The sequence below is a fragment of the Brienomyrus brachyistius genome, chromosome 22 (assembly GCF_023856365.1).
Source record: "Brienomyrus brachyistius isolate T26 chromosome 22, BBRACH_0.4, whole genome shotgun sequence".
NCBI classification, from domain to species: Eukaryota; Metazoa; Chordata; class Actinopteri; order Osteoglossiformes; family Mormyridae; genus Brienomyrus; species Brienomyrus brachyistius.
The window spans coordinates 14,567,459-14,593,366 of NC_064554.1; the positions used below are offsets into that span (position 1 = coordinate 14,567,459).

At 44.6% G+C, this 25,908-nt stretch overlaps 1 protein-coding gene across 1 annotated transcript; it reads left to right on the forward strand.

Annotated features, from left to right (window-relative positions):
- Positions 1–322: 322 nt before the first annotated feature.
- On the forward strand, positions 323–25,783 carry cntnap1 (contactin associated protein 1). The gene is made up of 24 exons (XM_048990331.1): positions 323–696; positions 5,038–5,139; positions 5,680–5,873; positions 6,509–6,662; positions 7,701–7,904; positions 8,967–9,151; positions 9,334–9,486; positions 9,727–9,985; positions 10,348–10,497; positions 11,073–11,244; positions 12,035–12,141; positions 13,260–13,382; positions 14,126–14,329; positions 15,046–15,202; positions 15,337–15,464; positions 15,762–15,935; positions 16,110–16,328; positions 16,741–16,980; positions 17,628–17,861; positions 18,794–18,921; positions 19,669–19,762; positions 19,979–20,209; positions 20,612–20,659; positions 20,882–25,783. The coding sequence occupies exons 1-24, from the start codon at positions 633–635 to the stop codon at positions 21,076–21,078; spliced, it is 3,921 nt and encodes a 1,306-aa protein (XP_048846288.1). The 5' UTR covers positions 323–632; the 3' UTR covers positions 21,079–25,783.
- Positions 25,784–25,908: the final 125 nt, after the last annotated feature.

Below are 25,908 nucleotides of genomic sequence, written 5' to 3' on the forward strand. Positions count from 1 at the left end.
GCTGAGAGGTCGTGTACACACAGACAGCTGTAGACAGCAAATGTAACGTTTACGTTAAATCAGTGTCAAAGTAGTTGAAATAGGTCTGTTGAAATATCTGATTAAAATGCTAAAATTTGAAGTTTAAAACTGTGCTGTTTTCGGTAAACAATTATATATTATATGCCATTGTTTTTGATTTCTGAGAAAATTAAGTACTTAACCGGGGAGCTGGGAGAGATGCAACCCACCAGATATGGCCAAAATGTTTCTGAGAAAAAAAAGAAGTTATTTTTATGAATTGATCATTATAAAAATTAGTCATAATAACATATGGGGTTAAAGGTGTCGTCGAGCCGTTAGATGAGTTTTTTTTAGTCTTGTATTTCAGGCATGACTATGAGGATGCAGCAGGAAGGCGCAGGCCAATGAAACTCAGCGCGCCTCCGAAAGGGGATCTGTGAAGGACGAAGGCGCGCGGCCTCTGTGCATCACAAGCGTCCCGTCCCGTCCCGGCTCCTCAGGACACGGCACTCCGCTCCCCGGGGCTGACAAACTCCTCAAGCGAACTCACTGAATAGAGCATGCTTTCAACATCCCAGACAGTGATCGTCACAAAAAATCCATAAAGACCGCTGGCAATCTATAGAAGAATGAATTGGAGAAGACTGACCGCAAGCTTTTTAATTTTACTCGGTTTTCAACACTGCTCATCACGTAAGTCATGTACTGTTATTCATCATTTGTGCATATTCCATATATAGTTAAAGTGGTGGATTAAACCACCCTGTGCTGTGACAAGGAGTTAAAGTGAGGAAGTGCATCTGGTGCTGGAGAAAAATATTATAAAGGGGAGTAAAAGCGCTGCTCGCAGCTGAAGTCGCGGCTGCGCACGTCAGAAGTCGAAGTGACAGCAGAGTCCTTCGGCGGTGAGTCGCCCAGCATCTCTTTCTGCATTGCAGTGCTTTTTCCCGAAGCTCCAGGCATGAAACGCAGAGGAATTCAACTCCCGCGGAACATCTATCCATAACCAAGCATGCAATTAACTATATGTGTATTAAAGGTACCTTGGGGGGGAGGGGGGGGGGGGGCGTAAAAATGTCATTTATTTGCCGATGCAGCGTCCATGGAGCACCTCGTAAAGCGCATCCCTGAAGACGTGCTCTCTACCTGCGCTTAAGGTCCAAACCTGATATCGTTTTGGTCCGATGTGTGCGTGAAGGAGCCGGAACGAAACAATAACCCCTTAAGGGTCATTCGTAATGGGGCTGAAGGACGTGCTGTCATGCTTTTTAAAATATGTTACTCTACGCCGTCTATTAAAGTTTGTATGACTGCAAGGCATATAATAGACAATACTGCGTGTTTGTTTTTATCTTTATCTTTCTACCCCGACGCCCGGTATGACTCCTAGCTGTGTGTATGTGTTTTCCTGAGCTGTGATCGCGCTCCCGTGTTGCTCCGAGGGGGGTGACAGTTGTCTAGACGCGGATTATACTGAATGTGCCTTATTGGTATGGTAAAGTTTTGCAGTCCCTGTGCTTTCGAAGGAAGTTGCCGCTTCTTGCCGTCGACTTCCCCAGTTTATGTGCGCAGAAAGTGCATTTTATTTCTGCGCTGCTGCGATTTACTTCTGGAAAGAGGATATCGCTCTTACGATGGATATACTATTGCCTTCAGGTGTTGTTTTTTTCTGGGTGAAACGTGACTAATTTGTTGTAATCCTGCTATGAATCAGTTAGATATTGAGGCTTGTGTCCAGGGTGAAAGATACAGGCTGGAATTCCCTGGCTGATTCACCTTAATTGTCCACAATGATACCTGACATTCTGCAATAATATACCTTATGCATTGACTGCTGTCAGACTCCAACTAAGCTGCCGATGGAGCGCTAGACGTTGATAAGGGCGATGTATAAAACCAATAATTTGTCTGTGTGTGTGTGTGTGTTTGTAGTTGGCAGAGGGCAGACATAAAATTAGCTATTCTATTTTTACATGCTGGTAGATTATTTGCGCTACATGCGACATATATTTTTTTTAAATCGTGTTTTTTGTCCTTCTTTACAAAATTCAAATCCTCGTATTTCTGAGACTTGGATCGCCTTTACTTTGCATTGCAATATTTGCGGTACAGACCCCCATCCCACCAAAAGCAAGCTGCCGCTTGTCTACAGTCTATGGGAGAAGTTCTGACGGCTATTGCCGTGTCGACTTGCTTGCAGCAATGCTGACTCCTCCTGGAATTCCCATGCTGACCCTGAAATCCCCTTTGCTGGCACTGAGAGCTGCCTTCCTCGTGATTCTGTCCCTAGTGGCCGTGGGTGTGACCTGAATGTTTAAGGGCAGAGTCAGAAGACGTATCTCCGGATGCCCTTCACACAGGTGGAGCCTGGAGATAAGCAAGGGGGGGGGGGGGGCTGGAATGAAGCAGATGATCGTCTGGAAAGTTTAGCAACTGAAACAAGTAAAGTCGCTGGTATGAGCAGGGAAATAATATATATTAAAACACACAATTATCCTTTTACAGTTCTTGCTATTGTCATGTTTTTTATTAATGTATTTTAAAGCTGTTTATGCATGTTAAGGATGTTACGGTGTACTTATTTGTGTATGAAGGTGCATTTAATATACAGTGTTGCCATGTATTAATTTAAATGTATTGTAAAGATTTGAGTCTTTAAAGGATATTTATGTCCTTCTGCTTTGATTTAATAAGCTTCCCTCTGAAATTACATTAAATTGCTGACCTACAGATAAAATCCTCTTGCATAAAACGGTAGGAATTAGAGGGAGGCTTGTGTTGTCTGCTTAGCTTATGAGGCATTCAAAGGCTCTGCTTTGATACCGATCACACTGTGAAAGAGGCATCTGAGAGAGATTTTCAGTAACTCAGCTTGTATTGACGTATTCTATAAAGTTACTGAGACGGGACTGTAGTAACGAATAGGCTTGTAGGTATAACATGAATAAACGTAACAGATTCAAGTTTGCACTGGTACTGCGTGGCTCCTGCTGTGTATTTAGAAATCTGAAGCTGAAAAACACGAATGTGAACATGCGTGCATGTGCGCGCGCGCACACACACACACATACACACACACACGTACACACATTCATATCTTTGTGGGGACCATCCATTCATAAAACTATCAATTATTATTATTATTATTATTACTTTTTATGGGAAAAACCTTAATCCCAACAATGAAAAGCTATACCTCTACCCAGCTCTAAGCTTAACCATAAGTAACCAAACAAAATACAATACATTTGACATGTTTAGTTTTTGATTGCAATTTTGTTTGGATTTTGTTTCAACCAGTCAGTTGAGTATAAAGAGTCACAGTCACAGAGCAACTGACTGGTTGACACAAAATCCCGGTCTGGACTTTCACTCTCTGGACCTGAATTACCCAACTCTGTGTGTATGTGTGTGTATATATATATATATATATATATATATATATATATATATATATATATATATATATATATATATGTTATAAATTATTTGATTATAAAGAAGGCTTATAAATATTCCAGTATTGCTATGGCAATAGTTTAGTATTTCTGACTAATGCTTTGGTCAGAATGAAATATCTGGTGGTTATTTATGTTTCCAGAGCTTTCTGGTTTCCAATTGTGATTTAAAACTCATCCTAACTTAATATTTCTGAGTGTTAGAAAAAAAAAAATCTGTGTATTCAGAGAGTGAGGAATGCAGGGTGTTTTTTTCTCTCAGTATTTAGTACTCAGTTTAATAATAATTCAGTTCTTTGTTCATAACATGATCCGATTTTAAGGAAAAAATGTAGTGTAGTTAGAACCGACACCTATAAACGTTGCACTGAAGAATGGTGATTGTTTCAGCAGCAGATTAATGTTTTATCTTCAGCATCAGTCTGTGTTGCAGACAGTAATGTGGCATTTGTTTAACTGATGATTTCTTCCTCATCCCAGGCCTCAGAGCTTCTGTGCACCTCGTTTCCTCTTCACGGAACTTTCCTGACAGTTACCTCCTCAAAGTCACAGTTCATTATGTCCTGATACCACTAATATTTCGGATAGACCACGGGCCACATTATTCACCAGTCCATTCATTCCCACGGGGTTTTTATTGGAATGAGAACGGATGGAGAATCCGTGAATTCCGGTGTCAGGTGACAAAGCAGATTCCGGGGAGGAGGGGCTGCGTGACGTATGGGGCCGCATCGAGCAGCCGGGCACTGAACTAACATCCTAGCCTCTCCTGATTTGCTGTGTTAGTGCTCTAGAGCAAGTCCAGGTGGTGCAGAATAGGTGTCCCGGCTTTCACAGGGTCACAGACAGAGGGAGACACAGGTCAGATATGAACCATAACCCAACCCCCCCTGCCTCAACTATTGGCCTGTTTTAACATGGAAAGTCACACTATATATGCATATGTGTGTTTAAGGAAGGTTAAAAAGTAGAACTGGCAGCCCTGTAAAGGATACGTAGTTGTAACTTGGGTGGATGGATGGCTGGATGGAGGAAAGATTGATGACTCAACTACCTGATAGTGTCAGATAGCATCTAAATAGTGGTTGGAAAATGGATGGATAGATGGATGAATGGATGGACGGATGGATGATGACTCGACTACCCAGTAATGTCATAGCATCTGAACCGGGGGTGTCAAACTCCAGTCCTGGGGAGGCTGGCTCTCGAGCAGAATCATTCATGGTGGAACAGGGAAAGAGCTAAGATACACAGGACTCTGGCCCCCCAGGACTGGAGTTTGACACCCATGATCTGAACTGTGGTTGGAAGATGGATGGGTTGGTGGATATATATAAACTGGATGGATGGAGGAAAGGTTGGTGACACAACTACCAAATAATTTTGTAGCATCTAAATAGTGGTTAGAAGATAGGTGGGCGTAGGAAGCTGATATAGATGTGTGTAGGTAGGTTCCTTTGGGGCGTATTGCTTGTGAAGACCCTGAGAGTTTGCTGTCCTGCTGGGGGTGCCCCTTGCGAGAGGCGGAGCTTTGCATTAAGCCTGGCTGCCTCTGGCTCTCCTTTCCACCCCCCAGGAGACTGTGTTGATCCCTTGGTGTCCCCTCTCTATTCGTCCTCCTTCTTGGCCTCCTCCAGATATAACTTCCTGTACTCAGCAAACTTCGCCAGATTGTACGGTAAGCACTTCTTCCCCCCCGATCATGTTGTGTGCATTAGTTTAACATGTTCATGTGAAATGTAATCATGCACTCACCAACCAGCACATACATACAGGGGTGCAATGGGGGGGGGGGCAGATGAGGGAGGTGGGGGTTGGTGGGGGCGTGTACTCCCCAATATTTAATTTGGATTCATTCAGCCCCCCCAATAAATACACCTTTGTATTTATATTATAATTCTACCTAACACCCCCCCCCCCAACCCAATATCAAACTCTGTCCATACATATTTCCAGCGTTAAGTCACAAACCAAAATAAATGTTGTGTTGGGCTGGGAGGGAGGGGGTGTCATTTTTTTTAAAGCACACTCTTCACAACCCAGCGAAAATGGTCTCGCTTTTGTGTCATGACCTACCAGCTGAGAAACGCTGCTGTGCATCACAATAATGTTGGATACGATCACACTGGCATGTTTAGTGCATAATGCTTCTGTATCCACTCTGAGTCTGAATTCAGCTGCCTTGTTACTCTCACATGCACCCTACACGCGTGTTTAGGGAGCAGCGGCTGGTCCCCTGCCCCCAGCGACCGCCATCCCTGGCTGCAGATCGACTTCCGCAGGAAGTATCGCTTCGTGGCCATCTCCACCCAGGGCACCTTCAACTCCTACGACTGGGTTACCAAGTACACCGTCCTGTATGGGGACCGTCCTGACGCCTGGACGCCGTACATCCAGAGAGGGGGGAATTCGGTAACGTTAATACCTTACGAGTAAAGCGAGAAAAGGACAGATGGTTCGTTTTCAAATATAAATATGTCAGATACAACTAAATAACCTAAAAATAGGTGGCTGCAATAGAAACTACACAGGGGATCTACACACGGAATGCTAATTAGTAATACGGGATCTTCAGTTTTAATTGGATTTTGAGCAACATTGAATAAGGTTTCCTCACATCATTGCTAATAAAACGGCAGGCGTGGACGACCAAAGATTATGGAATATTTTAGGGAAGACCTTTCTGTCTCCTGAATTAGAGTTACCTGAGTCGAACCTACAGAGTCAACATTCATTAACCCGTTCGGTAACACTTTACTTAAAGCACCCATGTATAATTCATTATAGATACGTTCATAATGCATTATAGATTAGAGCTTCACAGACAGTTCATAATGCATAATAAACATGGCCAATAATGCGTTGTGCCTTTGTATAAACAGTTAAAGCTGAGCTTATAATACTTTATGTACGCAGTATTGTGCATTATGAAGGTGTCTATAATGCATGACTGCATATATATATATATATATATATATATATATATATATATATATATATATATATATATATATATATATGTGTGTGTGTGTGTTGTCCTTGTGCAGACGCTGTCGGGGAACTGGAACTACTACCAGGTGAAAAGGCATGTGTTCCATCATGCCTTCACCGCCAAGCACCTGCGCTTTATCCCCCTGGGCTGGAACACCGAAAACGGGGGCAAGATCGGAGTCCGCCTGGAGGTGTATGGGTGTGCCTACGGTGAGTCAGTCGTCACCCTGATGGGGCGGAGGCCCTCGTGACGGGGAGGTCAGGGGATGCGGGGAGGCCAGGGGATGCGGGGAGGTCAGGGGATGACACTGCGCCGTCATTAGGACTCCGGGGTGAGCAGGACAAATACCAGTGGCAGCTGTTTCTGCATTAGCAGGACACCAATAGACGGGGAAAACATGAGAGTCAGAATGTATGGACAGAATGTAACGTCTGATCTCCGTAGAGAGGTCTCTCTCACCTGCTCTCTCTGTCACCTGCTCTCTCTGTCACCTGCTCTCTCTGTCACCTGCTCTCTCTGTCACCTGCTCTCTCTTTCACCTGCTCTCTCTCACCTGCTCTCTCTCACCTGCTCTCTCTCACCTGCTCTCTCTTTCACCTGCTCTCTCTCACCTGCTCTCTCTCTCACCTGCTCTCTCTTTCACCTGCTCTCTCTTTCACCTGCTCTCTCTCTCACCTGCTCTCTCTCTCACCTGCTCTCTCTCGCTCACCTGCTCTTTCTCTCACCTGCTCTCTCTCTCACCTGCTCTCTCTCTCACCTGCTCTTTCTCTCACCTGCTCTCTCTCACCTGCTCTCTCTCTTACTTTCTCGCTTGCTGACTCTCAAGAGAGAAATCTCCTACTAATTTGTGACTGATTGTAGGTGAGCAGTAGGACTTGACGCACTGGGACTAGGAACACTCCATGACATACATTTAGCTTATGTAACAGGCACTTTTGTCCAATGCAATAAACATTTTGAGAACGCAAGGTGTGACAATCTCTGCAGCAATTGGAGATTAAGGGCCTCGCTCAAGGGCCTAAAAGTGAGATCACTTTACCAACTGCGGGATCTGAACCAGCACACGTCTGGTCACAGGCGTAACATCCCGCCCCACTGAGCCACACAGCGCCTCCACCCTGGGGTTTATTTTTGCACTAACATTGTTCGAGGCACCAGCCGGCTGGCCTCCTTTGGTGCACATTCCTGTGCCTATGAATTAAACGCTGAACGTGGTTTCAGCTGTCCATCCGGTGCCTGTCTTCCAGATTCCTACGTCATGATGTACGACAGTGACGACATGGCAGCCTACATGTTTCCGGGGAAGAGGCACCGCACGATAAGGGACCACATCGCCATCAACTTTAAGACCCTGGAGCGGGACGGGCTGCTGCTGCACAGCGAGGGCATACAGGGCGACGTCTTAACACTGGAGCTGAGAAATGCGCGTCTCTACCTGCACATCAGCCTTGGTGAGGGCTGATACATGAACAGTGGCCCACTGACGGACTGTACCACATGGATCAGCTGTCGAGGGGGAAAACAGCAGTGCTGAATCATATTCTCTCTCATATGCGGACCTCTAAGCTCTTATTGAGGGTCTCTGCGCTCTTATAATTCTGTTAAATCACTGATCATTGGTTAAATTTGGTCTGTCTCTGTTGGTGGGCAGATGGTCCATTTGGGTTGGCAGTGCCCACCCCGACATGCCCCCAGTGTCATGCTCCTGATGTGGTTGGACTCACATTGTAAACAGTGGAGCGAAAAGGCATCATTTACAATATGTTGTACATGCACACTCTACCTGTTTAGAGCATGTTGACTTAACCAAGTTAAGTATCTTGCTGAAGGGTTAACAAAGCAAGCTCCTCTGAAAAGTACTATTCACAAGAGGGTTCGTTTCTTCAGGATACAGGCTGGATGGTAACCATTCCGTGTCACGGAATCTGAGTTTTAGTTAATCTGGATAATTTTTTTCTAAAAAAAGCAACAGGCATTATTCTGAGTGTAGCTTTAGTGTGATCAGACTACCCCTCTGGAGCTGAAGATATATATTTTCACCTTTAATAGATATTCCTCTGAAATTATTTTAATTATGCAATAATTGTGCTTTTGTAAAGCTGAATATGTATTGCTTGAGGTGGGAATAACATTGATATCACTATATACTATACTATACTATACTATACTATACTATACTTTCATATTCCAGAAGCTCAGAAAATGTGAAATGAAATGGTTTTACTAGAACAGACGGTAATTTTTTATTTATTTATTTTTTTTGGGAAATGAAAGGCTCTCTCTTCATGCACACAATTTGATGTCTTTCATGGAAATTGTGGGGGTGGGCTTCCCATTTAATAGAATTTGAACAGAAAGGGTCCAGAAGACTCAGCGGGATACGGCTTGGCCCCGTCAGACCTGCCAGGAGACCTGTATTTCTAGGGGACTTCAGTGCAAGCTTGGAGAATCCCACCCTCCTGTGGACCAGCGTGCACCTGGCTTGGTGATTCGATGGTCTGTGTATCTTGCAGGCAGCAGCACGGTCCATGAGGTGGAGGGTTTAACCACACTGACCGCAGGCAACCTCCTGGATGACCAGCACTGGCACTACGTGACCATTAAGCGATACGGCCGGCAGGTCAGCCTGACGGTGGACAGCCAAACAGAGAGAGCTATATGCAACGGAGACTTCAGCTACTTGGACCTAGACGATCAGGTGGGGGGGGGGTCGCTGGGCGGGAGCCCCAGCTTTTGGGTTGGTTACATTTGACATCAGGCTGACCAGTCATAGCAGACCAGAAACTCATTTTTAGTCTTTTTAGTATGTCAGCAGGTTACTGACGAACTGTACGTCTTAACAGAAAACGTTAACAGAAGTTCAACATGCTGTCCTCCCAGCTCTATGTGGGGGGAGTGATCGAGCCAAACATGCCTCACCTTCCTGACAAGGACAACTTCCGCGGCTGCCTGGAGAACGTATTCTTCAACGGGATCAACATCATCGACATGGTGCAGAGGGAGGACCCACAGATCCGCCTCCCACACCAGAAGGTGCTGCTCCGTGTGACACCAGGCAGCATCCACCCATGCTGCTCGCCGCCCCTAAGCTCTCAACTTCCCTTATGTAGAATTTTCTGCATAGTCCCCCTTCTAAATATGGAGTGCAAGGAAAGACTGTTGATTGGGACAGAATGACTCTTATTCTCTTGCAATTTGCACTTTTTAGCGTCTTTGGACTGTTCTGCGGTGATCACTTGTGCTTCAGTCCCTGCTATTTCAACCCTCCTCCAGAAAACTATGGAGTTCGCCTGTGCGGACCTCCTGTTGAAACCACTCACCTTCATCGGGCCCAACAACTACCTCCAGTTGCCGGGGCTTTCCAGAAAGCCCCGCATGTCCGTCAAGTTCAAATTCCGCTCGTGGGACTACACTGGCCTGCTGATGTTCACCCGGTTTGCGGATAACCTGGGCTCCCTGGAGCTGGGCCTGAGCGAAGGTCAGGTGAACATCTCCCTCATACAGTCTGAGAAGAGGCTGCAGTTCGCTGCAGGTATGTTTTCAGGCGGTTCCTACAAAGCACCGATTCTAAGAACCTGACAGAAATACTTCTGTTGGAAAAATCCAATACAGTTTATTGAACAAATCAATATTAGACAAACACATTGTCGATGCTGGTGTGCATTATGGAGCCTGAGCCGCTTATTCTTAGACAACCTTGACTTGGTGTTTTTTTAAGACACAGGGAGAGAACATAAGAAATTTACAAAAGAGAGGAGGCCATGGACACCCTATATTCTATTTTCCACAAGTTGATTCTGCCAGTATTGTCCCATGGGTGCTTTAGCCTAAATTTCTGTAATTAAATTGTCCTTTATGCAGTGAACATGTCAACAACTTTCATTGTTTGCCCAGGTTACCAGCTGAATGATGGATTTTGGCACATGGTGGATTTGGTGGCACGGGACAACTTTGTGACGGTGACCATCGACGAGGACGAAGGCTCTCCCCTCAAGATAACCAACGTCTTTACAGTACGAACAGGGGACCAGTACTTTTTCGGAGGTACCTTGAAGAGTGACACAAAGCAAATGTACCTTAAATTGCTTCCCCGAATACAGCACATCCGTGACTTGAGCATTAATCAGCATTTCATGCTCCTGTAGATTTATTAATAAGCATCGATATCTTTTGATTTTCTTTGATGAGACTTGTTGCTTATTAAAAATGTGGATTTAACAGGAAAATGTCCTCATAGAGCTGGACATAAAACACTTGTGGGAGTTTTACTTACACAAAAATGTTCTGAGGGCAGAAGGAAAAATGATTGCTTCAGAGAGATAACCAATCAGACTGTAGAGAAAGTGGGACCAAGACTCTGATTGGTTGGTGCTGCCTCCTCTAGTTGTTTGTACCCACTTATTCTACAATCTGATTGCTTATCTCTTTGAACCAGTTATTTTTCTTTCTCCCCTCAGAACATTTCTGTGTAAGTAAAAATCCCATAAGCATAAAAATGCCCTGCTGGGGAGTCTTATGTGGGCTCACAATGGCCTTAAGGCAACGTAGAGCGACAGACGTGTTCTTTCCTGGTTCAGCCTGCACTGGGGCCCCTATGATTCCCTCTCTCTTCCCCCCAGGCTGCCCAAAGACCAACGACGAGATCAAGTGTGAGACCAAGCTGAATGCATTCCACGGCTGCATGCAGCAGATCTTCATCGACACTGAGCCGGTGGACATTGACGCCATACTGCAGGACCGCCTAGGGAACTACATGGAGGTGCTACTGGGTACCTGTGGCATCACGGACAGGTGAGGCCTGTGGGTGGGGGGCTGGGAATAATGGCCAGAGAACCATCACCCTGTGGCATTAGAGGGTATGTACCTTTGGTCGTCCACGCCTGCCGTTTTATTAGCAATGATGATTGTTCCCCATCAGTTTATGACCCCACTGGTAACACTTGCTATGAATTCCATGTCTATAAGAATCTATGACACATTCATAACACATTATAATGCATTCATAAAGCATTATAAACATGGCTATACATATTTATAAAAAGGCACATATTAGCCATGTTTATTTTATGCATTATGAATTCTTTATGAAGCTCTCATCTATAATGCACCATAGATACCTACATAAGGCAGTGCAAAACATCCATTATTTTTATGCCAACTATTATAATGCATTATGAAGGTGCATTATAGATGAGAGCTTCATTGGAGCTTATGAAACATTATAATCAGCACCATAATTCCTTATGACTGTCAGTTGAAGAGGCTGTAATACTTTATTCATTCTTATACCGGCCATTATAATGCATTCTCGGTATCTATAATGCAATATAGGTGACAGCATCAAGTTAAGTTGGACCATGCTGTTTAATTGCACCTGATCCGGCTCTTAGACTAAGGCATAAGCCGTTCTTTCTGTAAATGCACTTATGCGATGCTTAGTAAGGAACAACCCTCTGCAAGTATTCCAGCAGGCTCAACGCGAGTGCTGTGACTACATGCATTTTAATGTCAGGGGAGTACTGTCGAGCGGCCGGGGGTGAGTACGGGACACGCTTTGCTCTCCTGTAATGCGACTCCCCAGGTGCACGCCGGACCCTTGCCAGCATGAGGGCCGGTGCATCCAGTCGTGGGACGACTTCATATGCATGTGTGAGAACACGGGATACAGAGGAGAAGTGTGCCACAGATGTGAGTGTCACCCACTTCTCCGGGTCTTACTGTAGGTGCAGGACATGCTTTCCTGCAGAGTGGCTTCTGCAGCTTAGTGCAGTGCGACCCACACCCACGGGGGACCCGCACCCACGGGGACCGATACCCACGGGGACCCGCACCCACGGGGACCGACACCCACGGGGACCCGCACCCACAGGGGACCCGCACCCACGGGGGACCCGCACCCACGGGGACCCACACCCACACCCACGGGGACCCGCACCCACGGGGACCCACACCCACACCCACGGGGGACCCGCACCCACGGGGACCCACACCCACACCCACGGGGACCCGCACCCACAGGGGACCCGCACCCACGGGGACCCGCACCCACGGGGACCCGCACCCACAGGGGACCCACAGTCACTTCACATTTTTGCTCCCTCCCAGCTTCCTAGACCCAAACTGTCTGCGGGTCCCCGAGGACCAGATTAGGAAACATTGGCTTAGATCATCCTGTTCTCGCTATCTGTGCACTACATACACAAGAATTCCTAAAGATTAGAGAACTGATGAAGAACACGAAAGGCACTCATTAAGTCATATAATTCTTGAATAACCTGTCATGTTAAGACTGAGAAGGTTTGTAAGGCAAAGGCACAAAAAGATTGAAATAATGAACATGTGTATGTATGCGGTCTGTAACAGACCACTTTGTTCAGGATGTTACACACTCAGAAGATATGTTGGTTCAGCCTGCACTGGGGCCCCTATGTTCATGGCTGACAGATTACTGGTTAAGAACTCGATAAATGTAGTTTAAAGCCGTTTAATTTTCCCCACCTGTTCTTGGCTTTACAGCATCTTACTATAACAAAGTGACAGTAGCGTGCTAAAGGATTAGCACTGATCTTGCTCCACCGTGTGTTGCAGCACGTGGTGTTATTCAGCTTGACATGTGACATTATCAGTTAAACATGCTGAGGCCTCTCTACCAAATCCTTGGCCAGATATTGTTTATAGAATGTTTTATTTCGTGTGTGTTTGAGTGTCTGACGGCGCTCTGCAGTGGTTTGAATTCATTCCCAGTTAAATGAATGTTTGAGGAGATAAAGAAGTAATTCAGATTTTTTTTCTCCCTCTGTTGACAGCGGTCTACAAAGAGTCTTGTGAGGCATACCGACTCAATGGAAAGTATTATTCAGGCAATTACACCATCGACCCTGACCTTAGCGGACCACTGAAACCTTTTTCTGTTCTGTGCAATATGAAAGGTAGCCTTTTCTTACTGTATTGTGTCTCTTAGGGTCGGTTTGCGTAGTGATACTGCGTCTGATACAGTTTGAAGCGAGACAGAATATGACATTAAGCATTAATGTCAGGTAGCATGAAAAGCAAGTAAGTATATGCTGGTCTCCATAGTAACTAGCAGTAGATAAAAACCTACGGTATACTCCAAACTTTGGATCTAAAGTAGGAATATACAGTTTTGGAAAATATTAAGAGACACCTCCATATATGTATAGTAAGACAGCAGTACAGAAGAATAAGGTGAAGCAGGAGATACTGGGAACCACCAGAAACCAGCCAGGTAGAGGGAGGAACTTTCTAATGACCGTTAGCTTCTGAAAGTTTCTCATCAATTGGAGGATGACCTCAAGTGACCTTCAGTGCACTGCTAGGACGGTTGGTATCAGGCTCCTAGAAGCTGGACTGAAGTCCCATAAGGCAAAGAAGAAGCCCTTCATCACTGAGAAACAGGGAAGAACCAGGCTGCAGTTTGCAAAAGCAAATATATTATTCAAAGATACACAGATCCATAAAGTGAGAAATGAATGAAACAATATATTCTGCTGTGGTCTCTTAATTCTTTCCAGAGCTGTATATAAACCCAATTGGTCTTTAGCCTTAATTAAGGGTGAGTCAAACGAAATTATTGTCTTGTGGTGCTTTGAAAGATGTGGTCCATTAAAGGTGAAATGGAGAACCTCTATGCCTTTTCATTGCCCTTCTACAGCCGACAAAGCCTGGACAGTGGTGAGGCACAATCGGATAGACAATACCAAAGTGACAGGCAGCACAGTGCAACAGCCTTACTTGGGTGATGTCCAGTACTACAATGCTTCATGGGATGAAGTCACTGCCCTGGCCAACACCTCGGAATACTGCGAGCAGTGGATCGAATACGCCTGCTACAAGTCACGCCTTCTCAACACGCCCAGTTGAGTCTTCCGGCTGTTGGCGCCGGCATGGCTACTGTCAAGCCAAAAGCCGTATGGCGCCAGGCACCGGTTTAGCACCGATGGCAAGATCTTTGTTCATCTGGGCTCTGCTCCAGAAATAACGGGAGCCACCGCGAGTTAATCAGCTTAAGCTGATTAAGCGTTGATCTCTTATTATGTAATCTGCCTTGCAGAGGTAATTTAGCCTTGGGGTAATAAGATATGTAGGATTTCGTAAGAGTTTTGTTGAGGGCCAGCATGGTGACAGGGTAGCTGTGTTGCTTTACACCTACAGCTTTCGGGGTTTAAGGGTTTTGCAGTGTGTGTATGGAGTTTGCAATGTCTCCCCTTGTATGGGCTCCCTCTGGGTACACCAGTTTCCTCCACTAAATCGCCCATAGCGTGTGTCATGGACTGGCGTCCCAGATCCAGGCCTCCCATAAACCTGCCCAGGATAAGTGGTTAGAAGATGGATTTTTGTTATACAGTTTTTCAGGTAAAAGTTTTCATGCTAATATGCTAAAATCACATCCTCTAATGCAGTGTTTCTCAACCCAGTCCTCAGGACCCACAGGTAGTCCATGCTTTTGCTCCCTCTCAGCTCCCAGAGCTAGGAGCAAAAATGTGGACCGTCTGATAGGGAACTTGGACTGTGCGTCCCTGAGGACTGGACTGGGAAACGATGCTCTAATTGGAAACTCTTTCTGCCTGTCAGACGGAAGACCGTATAGTTACTGGGTTGGCCGCCACGGCGAGAGTCAGGATTACTGGGGCGGTTCATTCCCAGGTGTCCAGAGATGTGCCTGTGCCGTCAATAGGACCTGTAAGGACAGCAAGTTCTTCTGTAACTGTGATGCAGATTACCGCCAATGGTAAGACAACCGTATGTCCATTTCAAATGGGGCTCCATTGCTAGTGTGGCTACACTCTTGCATTGGCTTGATTTCTCATTCTTAAGACCCCATGCTCTTGAGTGCAACCACAGCTTGAGTATGCTTCGAAATAGGTACGCGGACAAGGGATGGCTGAACTACAGGGACCACTTGCCAGTTAGAAGAATTGTCATCGGGGACACCAACCGGACTGGATCAGAAGTTCATTTTAGCCTTGGGACTCTACGCTGTCATGGAGACCGTAAGTGACGTCGCTCACAATGCTGTTTTAGGTATGAACCGGTGGATAAAGACTAAGGGCTACAAATGACTATCGGAAAATGACTGAATTGCGGAATTGATTTGTTGGCTAGTCTGAAGAAAACGTATTTTTAAGAGACGGAGATGTTTTTCGCTGAGAAAGCAGTTACAGAACACCATAGTTTGGTTGGACTTCTAGGATACGCTTGGATATCTACGGAGAAAAATGCCCTGACCTAGGATTAGGAATCAAGTTACATTTTCTTGAACATGATAGTTGTCCAATTCCATGCTACAGGAAATACCTGGAACACGGTCGCATTCACGAAGCCCACCTACATCAAGTTCCCCACCTTCAGACCAGGCACAACTGCTGACATCAGCTTTTACTTTAAGACAACCGCTGACCACGGCGTCTTTCTAGAGAACTCGGATGACCACCATCGCTGCTTCATCCGAGTGGAGCTCAACTGTAAGTCTGATTACCCTCCAGCATTTTAGGCATGATATTCTGTATTGTACTTTATTTTAGTGTGCAGTCTTTAGTATGCGCTGAAAATACTGAACTGTACGTGAAAAGGCTATTCTGGTAGGTAGTTTATCGGTCTCTCTCCGGACTCATGCCCTGATTGTGTCACCCTCCTAGCCACCAACAACCTGCTGTTTGTCTTCATGGTGGGGGACGGCATCATCAACGTCACTTTGCGCTCCCCCATGGCCCTTAATGACGATGAGTGGCATTACGTTGAGGCCGAGATCAACGTGAAGCTAGCCCGCCTTAAGGTGGACGACCAACCCTGGGCTATACGTCGATTCCCAGGGCAGACCTACGTCACCATGAAGTTCACCCAGCCGCTCCTTATTGGTGTGTGCTGTAGGCCGTAGTCATTAATTCACTGTAAATATGGTAACAATTCACATGACCTTAAATGACTATTTAGAAGTATAGCTAAAAGTCTTCTAGATGGACACCGAGCGAAACTTCAGCAGCTCGCTCAATAAATATGCTAATGAATAGAGCATGTGGCTAAATATAGAGAATAATCACTAAACAGAGTAGAATTCTGAATGTGGTTGTAGTTAGCAGTGTTGGACATTTCAGGTCCAGAAGCTATAAAACCAGGATTTTATTTCTACCAACTAGTTGAGCATAAAGAGTCACAATCACAGAGTACTCACCGGGTTGGTAGAAACAAAATCTTGGTCTGGATTTGTAGCCTCTGGACTCGAAATGCCCAACACTGATAGTTCGATAATGTCACGTTTGCTCGAATCAGGTGCTGCAAAGGACAAACTGAGGGCCTTCCTGGGCTGCATCCGAGGCCTGCGCATGAACGGTGTGGCCCTTGACCTGGAAGGCAAAGTGAATGAGGAGGAAGGCATCAGGAAGAACTGCACCGGAGGGTGTCTCGACCCAGTGATACTGTGCCGTAATGGTGGCCGCTGCATGGAGAGTTATGCGTCCTACTACTGTGACTGCAACAACACAGCCTTTGAGGGCTACTACTGCCACGAAGGTGGTTCCACGCAGCAAGCTCTTTACCTACCAACACGCTGAACCATATATTCTGCTTTCAATATTTACCTGCTCTTTCTGGAGGTGCTTTTGAGAATCACACCAGGGAATGGCCAATAGCACACTGGGTAACGCTGTAGTCTCATACGCCTGGGGTTGGGAGAAGAGTTGCTAAGCCTAAATTTGTGATTTAACTGCCTGTCTGTTTTTACTAACATGACATGCTTTCTACTGACACCATATTTTTACTTTTTGTGAGCTTTAAAATGGACTTACAGATTTACAGGCAGGGTGAATCCGATGCCTTTTTTTTACAGGCTGCTTGTAAATTTATAAATGATTGACAGTCCTGGGTCTGTGCATGGAATTTGCATGTTCTTTGCAGGTGTTTTCAGCACTCTAGGGTCCTCTCATAGTTAGGTGCATTTGTGGCCCTTAAATTGGCCTAAATCTTGTGTGTCCTTTGGCCTGGAATCCCATTCGTGGAGTTTCCTTTGCTTCCTTGGATAGGCTTCAGGCTCATGTGTTGGATAAACAGTTACTGACAATGGATGGATAATTACACTGTTAGTTAACAGCATGCCAAAACTCACTATCCCATCTGACATGCTGTCATTTGTTGTGGATCATTGTCTTCATCATACTAAGATATCGGAGGCTACTTTGAGGCTGGTGCTTGGCTACGATACAACATCCGAAATGAGGCGATCTCCGATGAGGATCTCTGGGCCAACTGGCTCGATCCCCACAACTTCAGCCTGGGATACAACCAGACCAGCGACGAGATCGAGTTCAGCTTCAGTACAACCCAGGCACCTGCTGTTCTGATCTACATCAGCTCTTTCACGAAGGACTACATCGCTGTCATCCTTAGGAATGATGGTATGGACTGGCCGGGGCCAGCGAGGAGTACGAATGGTAACATGGCCAATTCAAACATACCTGGCTGCTCTTTTCTATAGCCATCCTAACATCCCTAACTCCTTACTTACAATTATTTCAAGCTGTGGCTGCAGCAAAATTAACCTATACTGTGATATCGGCTTCTAAGACATTTGACCTCCTTGCTTCAACAATTTTTAGTGAAACACATTTGCCGAGATCGGCAGACATTCACTGGGTATCAGCTCGTAAGAATAAAGTTCTTTAAAGAAAAAATTATTCAATTCAAAACCACTTATAGGTCACATGCAAGACACAAATAAGTAGCTAGGATGTGGAATGATCATTTCCTTTACCAGTGAGTGGTGATGTTACAATGGAGTGGATCCTTCTTTTGATCCTTGACAGTAGCACTAGCTCTCAATGCCTCCGATTACAGCCTCCTTTCTGGGTCCCTTGGCCAGTTTCACTGCCTCTTTCACTTCATTTCCCAAGGAAGGCCAGCCAGTGCCAAACCCGAGACTGACACACAGCAAGGCCTCACCCTGAGACCCAGGTTACACTCAACTGAGCCAGAATATCCATAGCTCTTCTTCTGTATGCTTAGACAGGCTATGAATTCATGGTCAGAACCAGGGGCATCGTTAGGCCTATTTCAGGGGTGGGGCTTTAGCCCCCCTAAAATGTTTCTTTGTCTCCCCAAATAAATGTGTATTTCTTGGTTTACACCATTAATTGTTTGCTATAACTCCCCCCCCAATCACCTGCTGAATAAATATTCTGCTGAAAACCATGAACACCGAAGAGATTCCACTTTAAAAATAGCATTTGGACATGCTCCCGGTTACAGGAGCCAAGGTGACTTCAGAAGCAAACGTCTTCCTGTCTGGGTGCCGTTTAACCTTGTTTACTTGTCATTCATCCCTCTCCAGGCAGCCTACACCTGCGGTATCGACTGGGCTTGATCGCCTACAAGTTCCAGCTGTCCTACCTCAACCTGGCCGATGGGTTTCCGCACTTCGTCAACATCACCAGACACAACCGAACCATACGGATGCAGGTGCGACACGTCGCTTTGCTTAAAACATGCATGTGCACCGGAGAAGCTTTTCATAATTCTGTTACTTTTATGATTTCTAAATTGCCTGAAGTGTGTAGCTGTACGTCTGTTTCTGTGTGCCCTGCAATTGTACCTGAATAAGTTTCAGGGCCCAAGACCTTATACTAGATAAGCAGTATGGAATATGAATGGATGGATGGATGGAATCCCCATAAACACCATCCATCCATCCATTTTCCAAACTGCTTATCCCACTGGGTCGCGGGGGGCCCGGAACCTATCCTGGAAGCAATGGGCACGAGGTAGGGAACAACCCAGGATGGGGGGGCAGCCCATCGCAGGGCACACTCACACACCAGTCACTCACACATGCACTCCTACGGGCAATTTAGTAACTGCAATCAGCCCATAAACACCAAACTTCCTTAAAAAAAAAAAATTATTATATATCCATAAAAAGTATTGTGTATTTTGTGTAGCATATGTGGAAATGATTTGCCTACTCTGCTGACTACAGTATCTTCACAAACGCAGTTAACCACCGAATATTGTCACAACTGCTTCCTGTCTATGAAAAGATGAAAACTGTTAAGAATGTGAGAACCCACCAAAGATCTCCAATACGGCTTTCGAGAAATTAGTCAGCAGGCTCTGCAAACTGCTCCACTTTAATCAGCAAGTGGCACTCAACCACATGTTGTCAGTTCATGGTTCCACAGTCCTTGTGAACTGATGTGCTCCACACAGGTCGATTATTCAGATTCAATTTGGGAGAAGATCCTCCCTTTGCAGGATTTTCGGTTCGATTCTCCCAAGGCCGTGTTCTTAGGACGGGTGATGGGTAAGTGTTGTCTCTGTAATTGGCTGTAATGAAGGACATCTGAAGAAACGTTCAGTAACCTCAAAGCAACAAAAGCTTCTGATCTCTACCTTCTATCATTCATGCTGTCTGTAGTTCTGTCTCAAGAGTAAAGATGACTGATATTTGAAAAGTTCATGTATTGCTTTTCTTTAGTGGACGTGGTCTTTGAACGGCATCTTTTTTATACTGCTGCAGAGATGGGGGACATCGATTATGAGGTCCAGAGGCACAACAGTCCTGGGTTTGAGGGCTGTTTGTCGGGGGTACGATACGACATCTACGCCCCTCTAAAGACCTACTTCCGGCCTAATGAGACAGACCCTCCAGTGACCGTCCAGGGTTTCGTAGTAGAGTCAAATTGCGGGGTCTTCCCCTCTGTTATGGGTGACATACCCCTGGAAGCGGATCCATGGTTTACAGGTTTTGGTGAGTCCACGGCTCATTAGACAGTCCTGCCAAACCTCGTTCCTGTTGATGACATGTGTGCTTTTCAAAATTAATTAAGAAGACTGAAATGCATAGCAAGTCGTTAAATGATGCATTGTGACACTTGAACGGTGTGATGATTTCGGTTAATATCTCAATCAAAAAAAACGTTAATGAGGACCCGACTATGCCGAGTGTCTCTAGTATGGGATTCATAAGCCCTGATTTTCGCTGTACTATAAATTTTCCAGTACAAAGGACGTATTTCCCCACGTCACACTCACAGTGGATTCCTGTTGTTTGCACCCTTTTCTATGAACCTGCAGGATTCAAATAATTAATTTAGCAAAACCTGTGTAGATTTTATACCTACAGCACTGTTTCTGGTAATTGTCATTACAGACCTCATCTACATTCACGATGATATGCCTAGTCCACCAGTTATGGCATGTAAGTCCTGCTGAACATGTGCAAGTTTGTGTATGTAAAATCACATTACCAGGCCCAAAATGCAACGTTACTCTGGATTGAAAATGTGCAATATTCAAAAGAATGCAATCAATATTTGTGAAATGTCAGGTCCTATACCTGTATTGCTATGGAAATGATAGAAGATCAAACACTAATAATAACGGATCAGCTACAATCATAACCCTAATTTTCCTCTTTCAGTCATCATCCTCCTCATGCTGGTGCTGGTGTTTGGAGGACTGTCCGCTCTCTACTTGTACCTGTACCGCTACAAAGGGAGTTACCACACCAACGAGCCCAAGAGCGTGGGGTCGCCGGGCAGCTCCCGGGCCCTCACAGAGTCCAGCCGCAGGCAGAGGAGTTTGACGGAGATACAGGAGGAGCCGAGGAGCGAATAACGTCCTGGGGTGGAGTGAGTGTGGGACAACAGCTGCTAAGCCTCTTCGAATTTTCTAGTCCATCGTTGCCCATCGAAAAGTTATTTTTTTCATCTATGTGATGTCGTTCATTTCTTCTCCCCCATGTTGTATGTGAGGAACAAAAACAGACCTGCAGTGTACGATGCACATACCTAACACTCTATATCTAATATAACATGTATTTGATTCACTCATAACCCCACTTTAATCACATACCAGTTTAGCCCAGATTTTAAGGGTTGACTCTCTGAAGTGCCTGAAACGTTTCACGCTTTTCCGTTAACGGTTCGGTTCTTCGCATTCGTTGCTAACTGGACTGTCATAACAAGTCCGATTATTACTAAGCATATATCTATAATATAGCCAGTACTATAGACAAATGGTTACAATTACGCTGTGCTACAAAGCTGTTCATATTTGAACTTCGGGCTACAGCCTTGAGTGCTCAGACGCACCCCGAACACCTATAGGGTATCTCCTCTTTGTGATAACAATGAACCGATTGCTTATGTTTGCGGTTTCTATCAATTCCGTAGTGCTCAGTTCAAATGGTGCTCTTGTACATTTAGAATGAACGACAGCTTTCTAGCCATTAGCATTGCATAATGGGAAATTTTGCAATAGATAGACGTATCTCTAGGAAGTCCTTGAATAAAGTCTAGTATGAGTAAAGAATATGTCTTTAGGCTAATGCACTTGTTATAGGCTTGTATACTTGCATCAGTGCTGTTGGTCTTAAGTGTGGTTGACGTGGGTCTTTTGTCGTCCGTGAAAAGGTTGGTTATCCCCTTATTTCAGTTGTCATTAGTCAACAGGCAGCACGATCATTGCTTTCTGCTGAAGTACGTAGTCGACGAGCTTTAAATGCAAACTATACGAAAATCAGTGTCACAGGGTACAACACCTCACCGCTGGGAGAGGTCTGATCAGATCCTTGTGAAAAGCAAACCACAGTAGGTTCACACTGTATTCCCGGTCTGATCTTGAAAGACTGTGATCAGAGCAATAGGATCTGTGATCAGAGCAATAGGATGTGTGACATGCAGAAAGTACAATTTTTTTGCCACCTTTGCAGTGTTGAGGGGTTGATTTGTTCTTATAAGTTAAAAAACTTACTTTACCATCTACTGGAGAATTTAATAATTTGGTTAGGCAACCTGGATGCGTCATGGATGTTTCATTCTGTTCCAAAATGGGTGGCATATGGCCAATTACCTGCTACCCTTGTGCCCCAGGGTTGGTTCTATCACTATTATATAGAGTCAGTCCGGTCCTCAGGGACCCACAGATGGTCCATGTTTTTGCTCCCTCTCAGCTCCTGGTAGGATGCAAAAATGTGTACTGTCTGGCAGGGAGCTCGGAGGGAGAAAAAGCATGGCCCGACTGTGGGTCCCTAAGGGTCAGATTGGTAAACACTGACGTAGAGAAGATCCACTCATAGATATTTGCAGCTCAGTGTTTATTAAAAGAAATGCAAATATTCTCCAGGGACTCCGTAAATCAAACTCAATGATATATCTTCAGTTCATTAGCGCACATGGAGTTTTGTCATACTTTTCATACAATTGCTGTGTTACTCCTACTTTAAACCAAACGATTTTGGGCTTATTTTTATTTTAATTAGTTTTATTACCGTAAAATCATGCAACAGCTGATCGACATGCAGCCGGTATCTGCTCATGTTGCACAAAGGGCACAATGGCGGAGTCACCAGCAATATTACAGCGGAGCATTTGAGGTACCGGCGAGAGTTTATTGGAACATACGTAGGAATTAGCAGTAGGAAATGCATATTGGAGAATGTGGCGGTGAAGCTCATTTGAATTTTACTTACACAAAAATGTTCTGAGGGCAGAAGGAAAAAGACTGGTTAACTCTCTGAACCAATCAGATTGTAGAGGAGGTTGGTCCAAGCAACTAGAGGAGGCAGGACCTTCGATTGGTTGTTGGCACTTCCTTTAGTTGCTATTACCCACCTCCTCTACAGTCTGATTGGTTATCTCTCTAAACCAATCATTCTTCCTTCTGCCCTGAGAGCATGTTTCTTTAAGTAAAATTCCCATGAACAGCAGTGAGCAATGCATAGGAGTCAAGCCCTGTTAGTTCACAGCAACCCAGTGGCATCTGGATTGGACAGACATTGATTATGATCTTTAAGGATTCCTTGTTCTGCGTTGCGTGATTTTGAAAAAGACCCAGCATACAGATGTAGATACATTCAGTGGTTCTTTCTTTGCTGTAGCAAAGGGATACAACTGCTGCCGTCTGACAGCAGAGAGAGTGGTGAGGCTTAGACCAGGTCCACACGCCGTTCCCTTGGAAACCAGAAGCATTGGTTTTCCGCTAAGTACATCTGCAGAGTTATTTTTCACAGCAAGCCCCGAGAATGTTTGAAGTGTTATGCAAGATGAGCCAAAAATATGAAAAATAACACTGGTAATTTAGCAGTATTTTAAGATCTAATTGATTGCGAGCCCAGCTGGCAGTCAGAGAACCGTATCTTGGGGTCGCCAAGATCTATAATTGGATGGCACTTACATGCTAATAAGGTATTTGTAAGGGTTGTCGGAAAAAATAACCGAGAACAATTGAGAACTGAAAGAAGTAAATCATGTGAGTTTGCTGTAAGATATTGGCATTCAGGCGGGAGTCATGTGTGACAGCGATGAGAACACTGCACAACAGCATATTATCACACCTGCTCTCATAAACGACATGAATCATCGATGTGATAGTTATGGTTGTTTCCTGACTATTTAATAATTACAAAAAACATTCCACGTTGTTAGAAATGGTTGTGCATTTTACCCATTTTATGCATCCGATTTTTGAAAATGACTGTTAATCCTACACAGAAATGCGGCATTAGATTGTTCATTGACTGCGGGAATACTGTGTAAGCGGAAAACCGCTATGCACTTTCACACAGCTGTGACACGCACTCTCATTTATATAAAAGAATTATTGGGATTTAGTGTCACGGATGATCGGCAGCGATAGCGGGCAGAGCGGCGATCGTGCGGGCAGGCAGGTAAAAAGCAGACAGACAGCCGGGAATCAGGGCAAACGAGGGGTTTAATTACGGAGACGAGGGCACGAACATCGACTGACATCAGGTAACATCAATGACGGACCCTGGACTCGGGTAAGACACGGACTGAAATACACAGGACTGAGCAAATGAACTAGTTACAGCTGGGTACAATCGGGAGAAAACACGTGGGTAATCAGGGGGCGTGGCACACAGGAGGAGCGGACGAGCCGGGCATGACATTTAGTCACACTTATTTGTTTTTCTATCATTCAAGGTCATTATTTGCAGTAATTTCTTTTGAATTCCATCGTAGCTGATGTGTGTTATTTTTCTCTGTAAATTCAAATGAATCATTTTCATAATTATTTGTGATGGTCATTATGGGTTGCAGGTCCTGCTGTGATAAAGGATGTGGCCTTGTAGCTACGTTCGCTGGCTCTCACCTTAAGATAGAATAATATTTAACTGTATGAATATTTAGAAACGGTTTTGGATAAACATCTAATAGCAGCTCTTATTGGGGAACCTCAGTTTCAAACATTACTTTTAGTGTTCAGGTAGCTATGAATAAGTCAAAATTATGCAAAAATTGCTTTCAAATTCTGTTCAATAATCAAGCCTACAACATTGATAATATTTGTTTATTTTGTTACAGTTGAAAGGGAATTAAGGGCAATTAATGGATTACTACTTATTATTCACTTCTCATTATTTAGGATCGATCCCATTCTTGTCTCTTTTGATATTTATTTATTATATGTTGATGTGAAAAATGTTGAGACATTGTCTGCATTGAACAATGAGCGATGGTGTTATGGTGCTTGACTCCTACAGCATTCAGATTTTAAGCATAACCATGTCATCAGCACGAACTCCAGGTCCCTTATACACCGTCAGTGTTTAAAGGCTATTTGCTTACTCCCACCATCATCAAAAACGAATCACTGTTGGAATCAAAATGAAAGTTATTTTTGTATTACGCAAAAGGATATATATTTTGAAGATAACTTTAAGGGATATATTTTTGAGGATGTGCAGGGAAAAAACCGAAATCCAGGTTGTTGTCGATTTTATTCTCATTCTTAACAAGGTCTCATTTACATTACCTAGGTAAAGTGACTGTTACTGGCAGAATTTCGAAACATTAACTGGTTTGGAGCGCTTAGCGAGATGTAAGGCTAAAGGCTAAATTAAAAACACAAGCCATATTACGCTGAAATTATTGCGACTAGCAGAAAAGGGGAGCAGGGATACTAGCCACACACATGTACTGAAATTCTATCCATGTACTCTGTCGCTCGCAGATAATGGTCAATTAACACAATGCTGACGCGTACAAGAAGCCTGGCTACGGCACAATCGCATCACTCCCGTGTGGCCACCAAATCCGTTGGTGTCTGTACACCGCCTTTACCGAAAAGTACCGATATTTGGACTTAAGAAGTGCATTTGCACGGATAGCGAAAAAAAAACCTGCCTTCCTCTTTCCCCCAAGAGCAAGAGGTGGGGAGGGTTGGATTTGCTCCAGATCACTAGTAAATGTCAAAGGGATTGTTTGTTTCTGTGTACGCAGATAAAAGCCCAGTGCATCTCAAAGGAGGTGCGGAGTGATGCGGTGGGTTTAATAAAGTGGTGTTATAAATGTAAAAATGGTGTCGTCTTCTTTTTAAATATACTGCATCATGTACAGTAACACACCAACAGAATATATTTAATGATTAATTATAACTAAATTGACGCAAACGTATTCATAACCTGAATGGGCTTAAATCCAA

Coding starts and splice junctions, on each gene's coding strand:
- cntnap1 (XM_048990331.1), top strand. CDS start 633: ATGAATTGGAGAAGACTGACCGCAAGCTTTTTAATTTTACTCGGTTTT. Junction 9,986..10,347: donor GAGGCTGCAGTTCGCTGCAG/GTATGTTTTCAG, acceptor TTGTTTGCCCAG/GTTACCAGCTGAATGATGGA. Junction 11,245..12,034: donor ACCTGTGGCATCACGGACAG/GTGAGGCCTGTG, acceptor GCGACTCCCCAG/GTGCACGCCGGACCCTTGCC.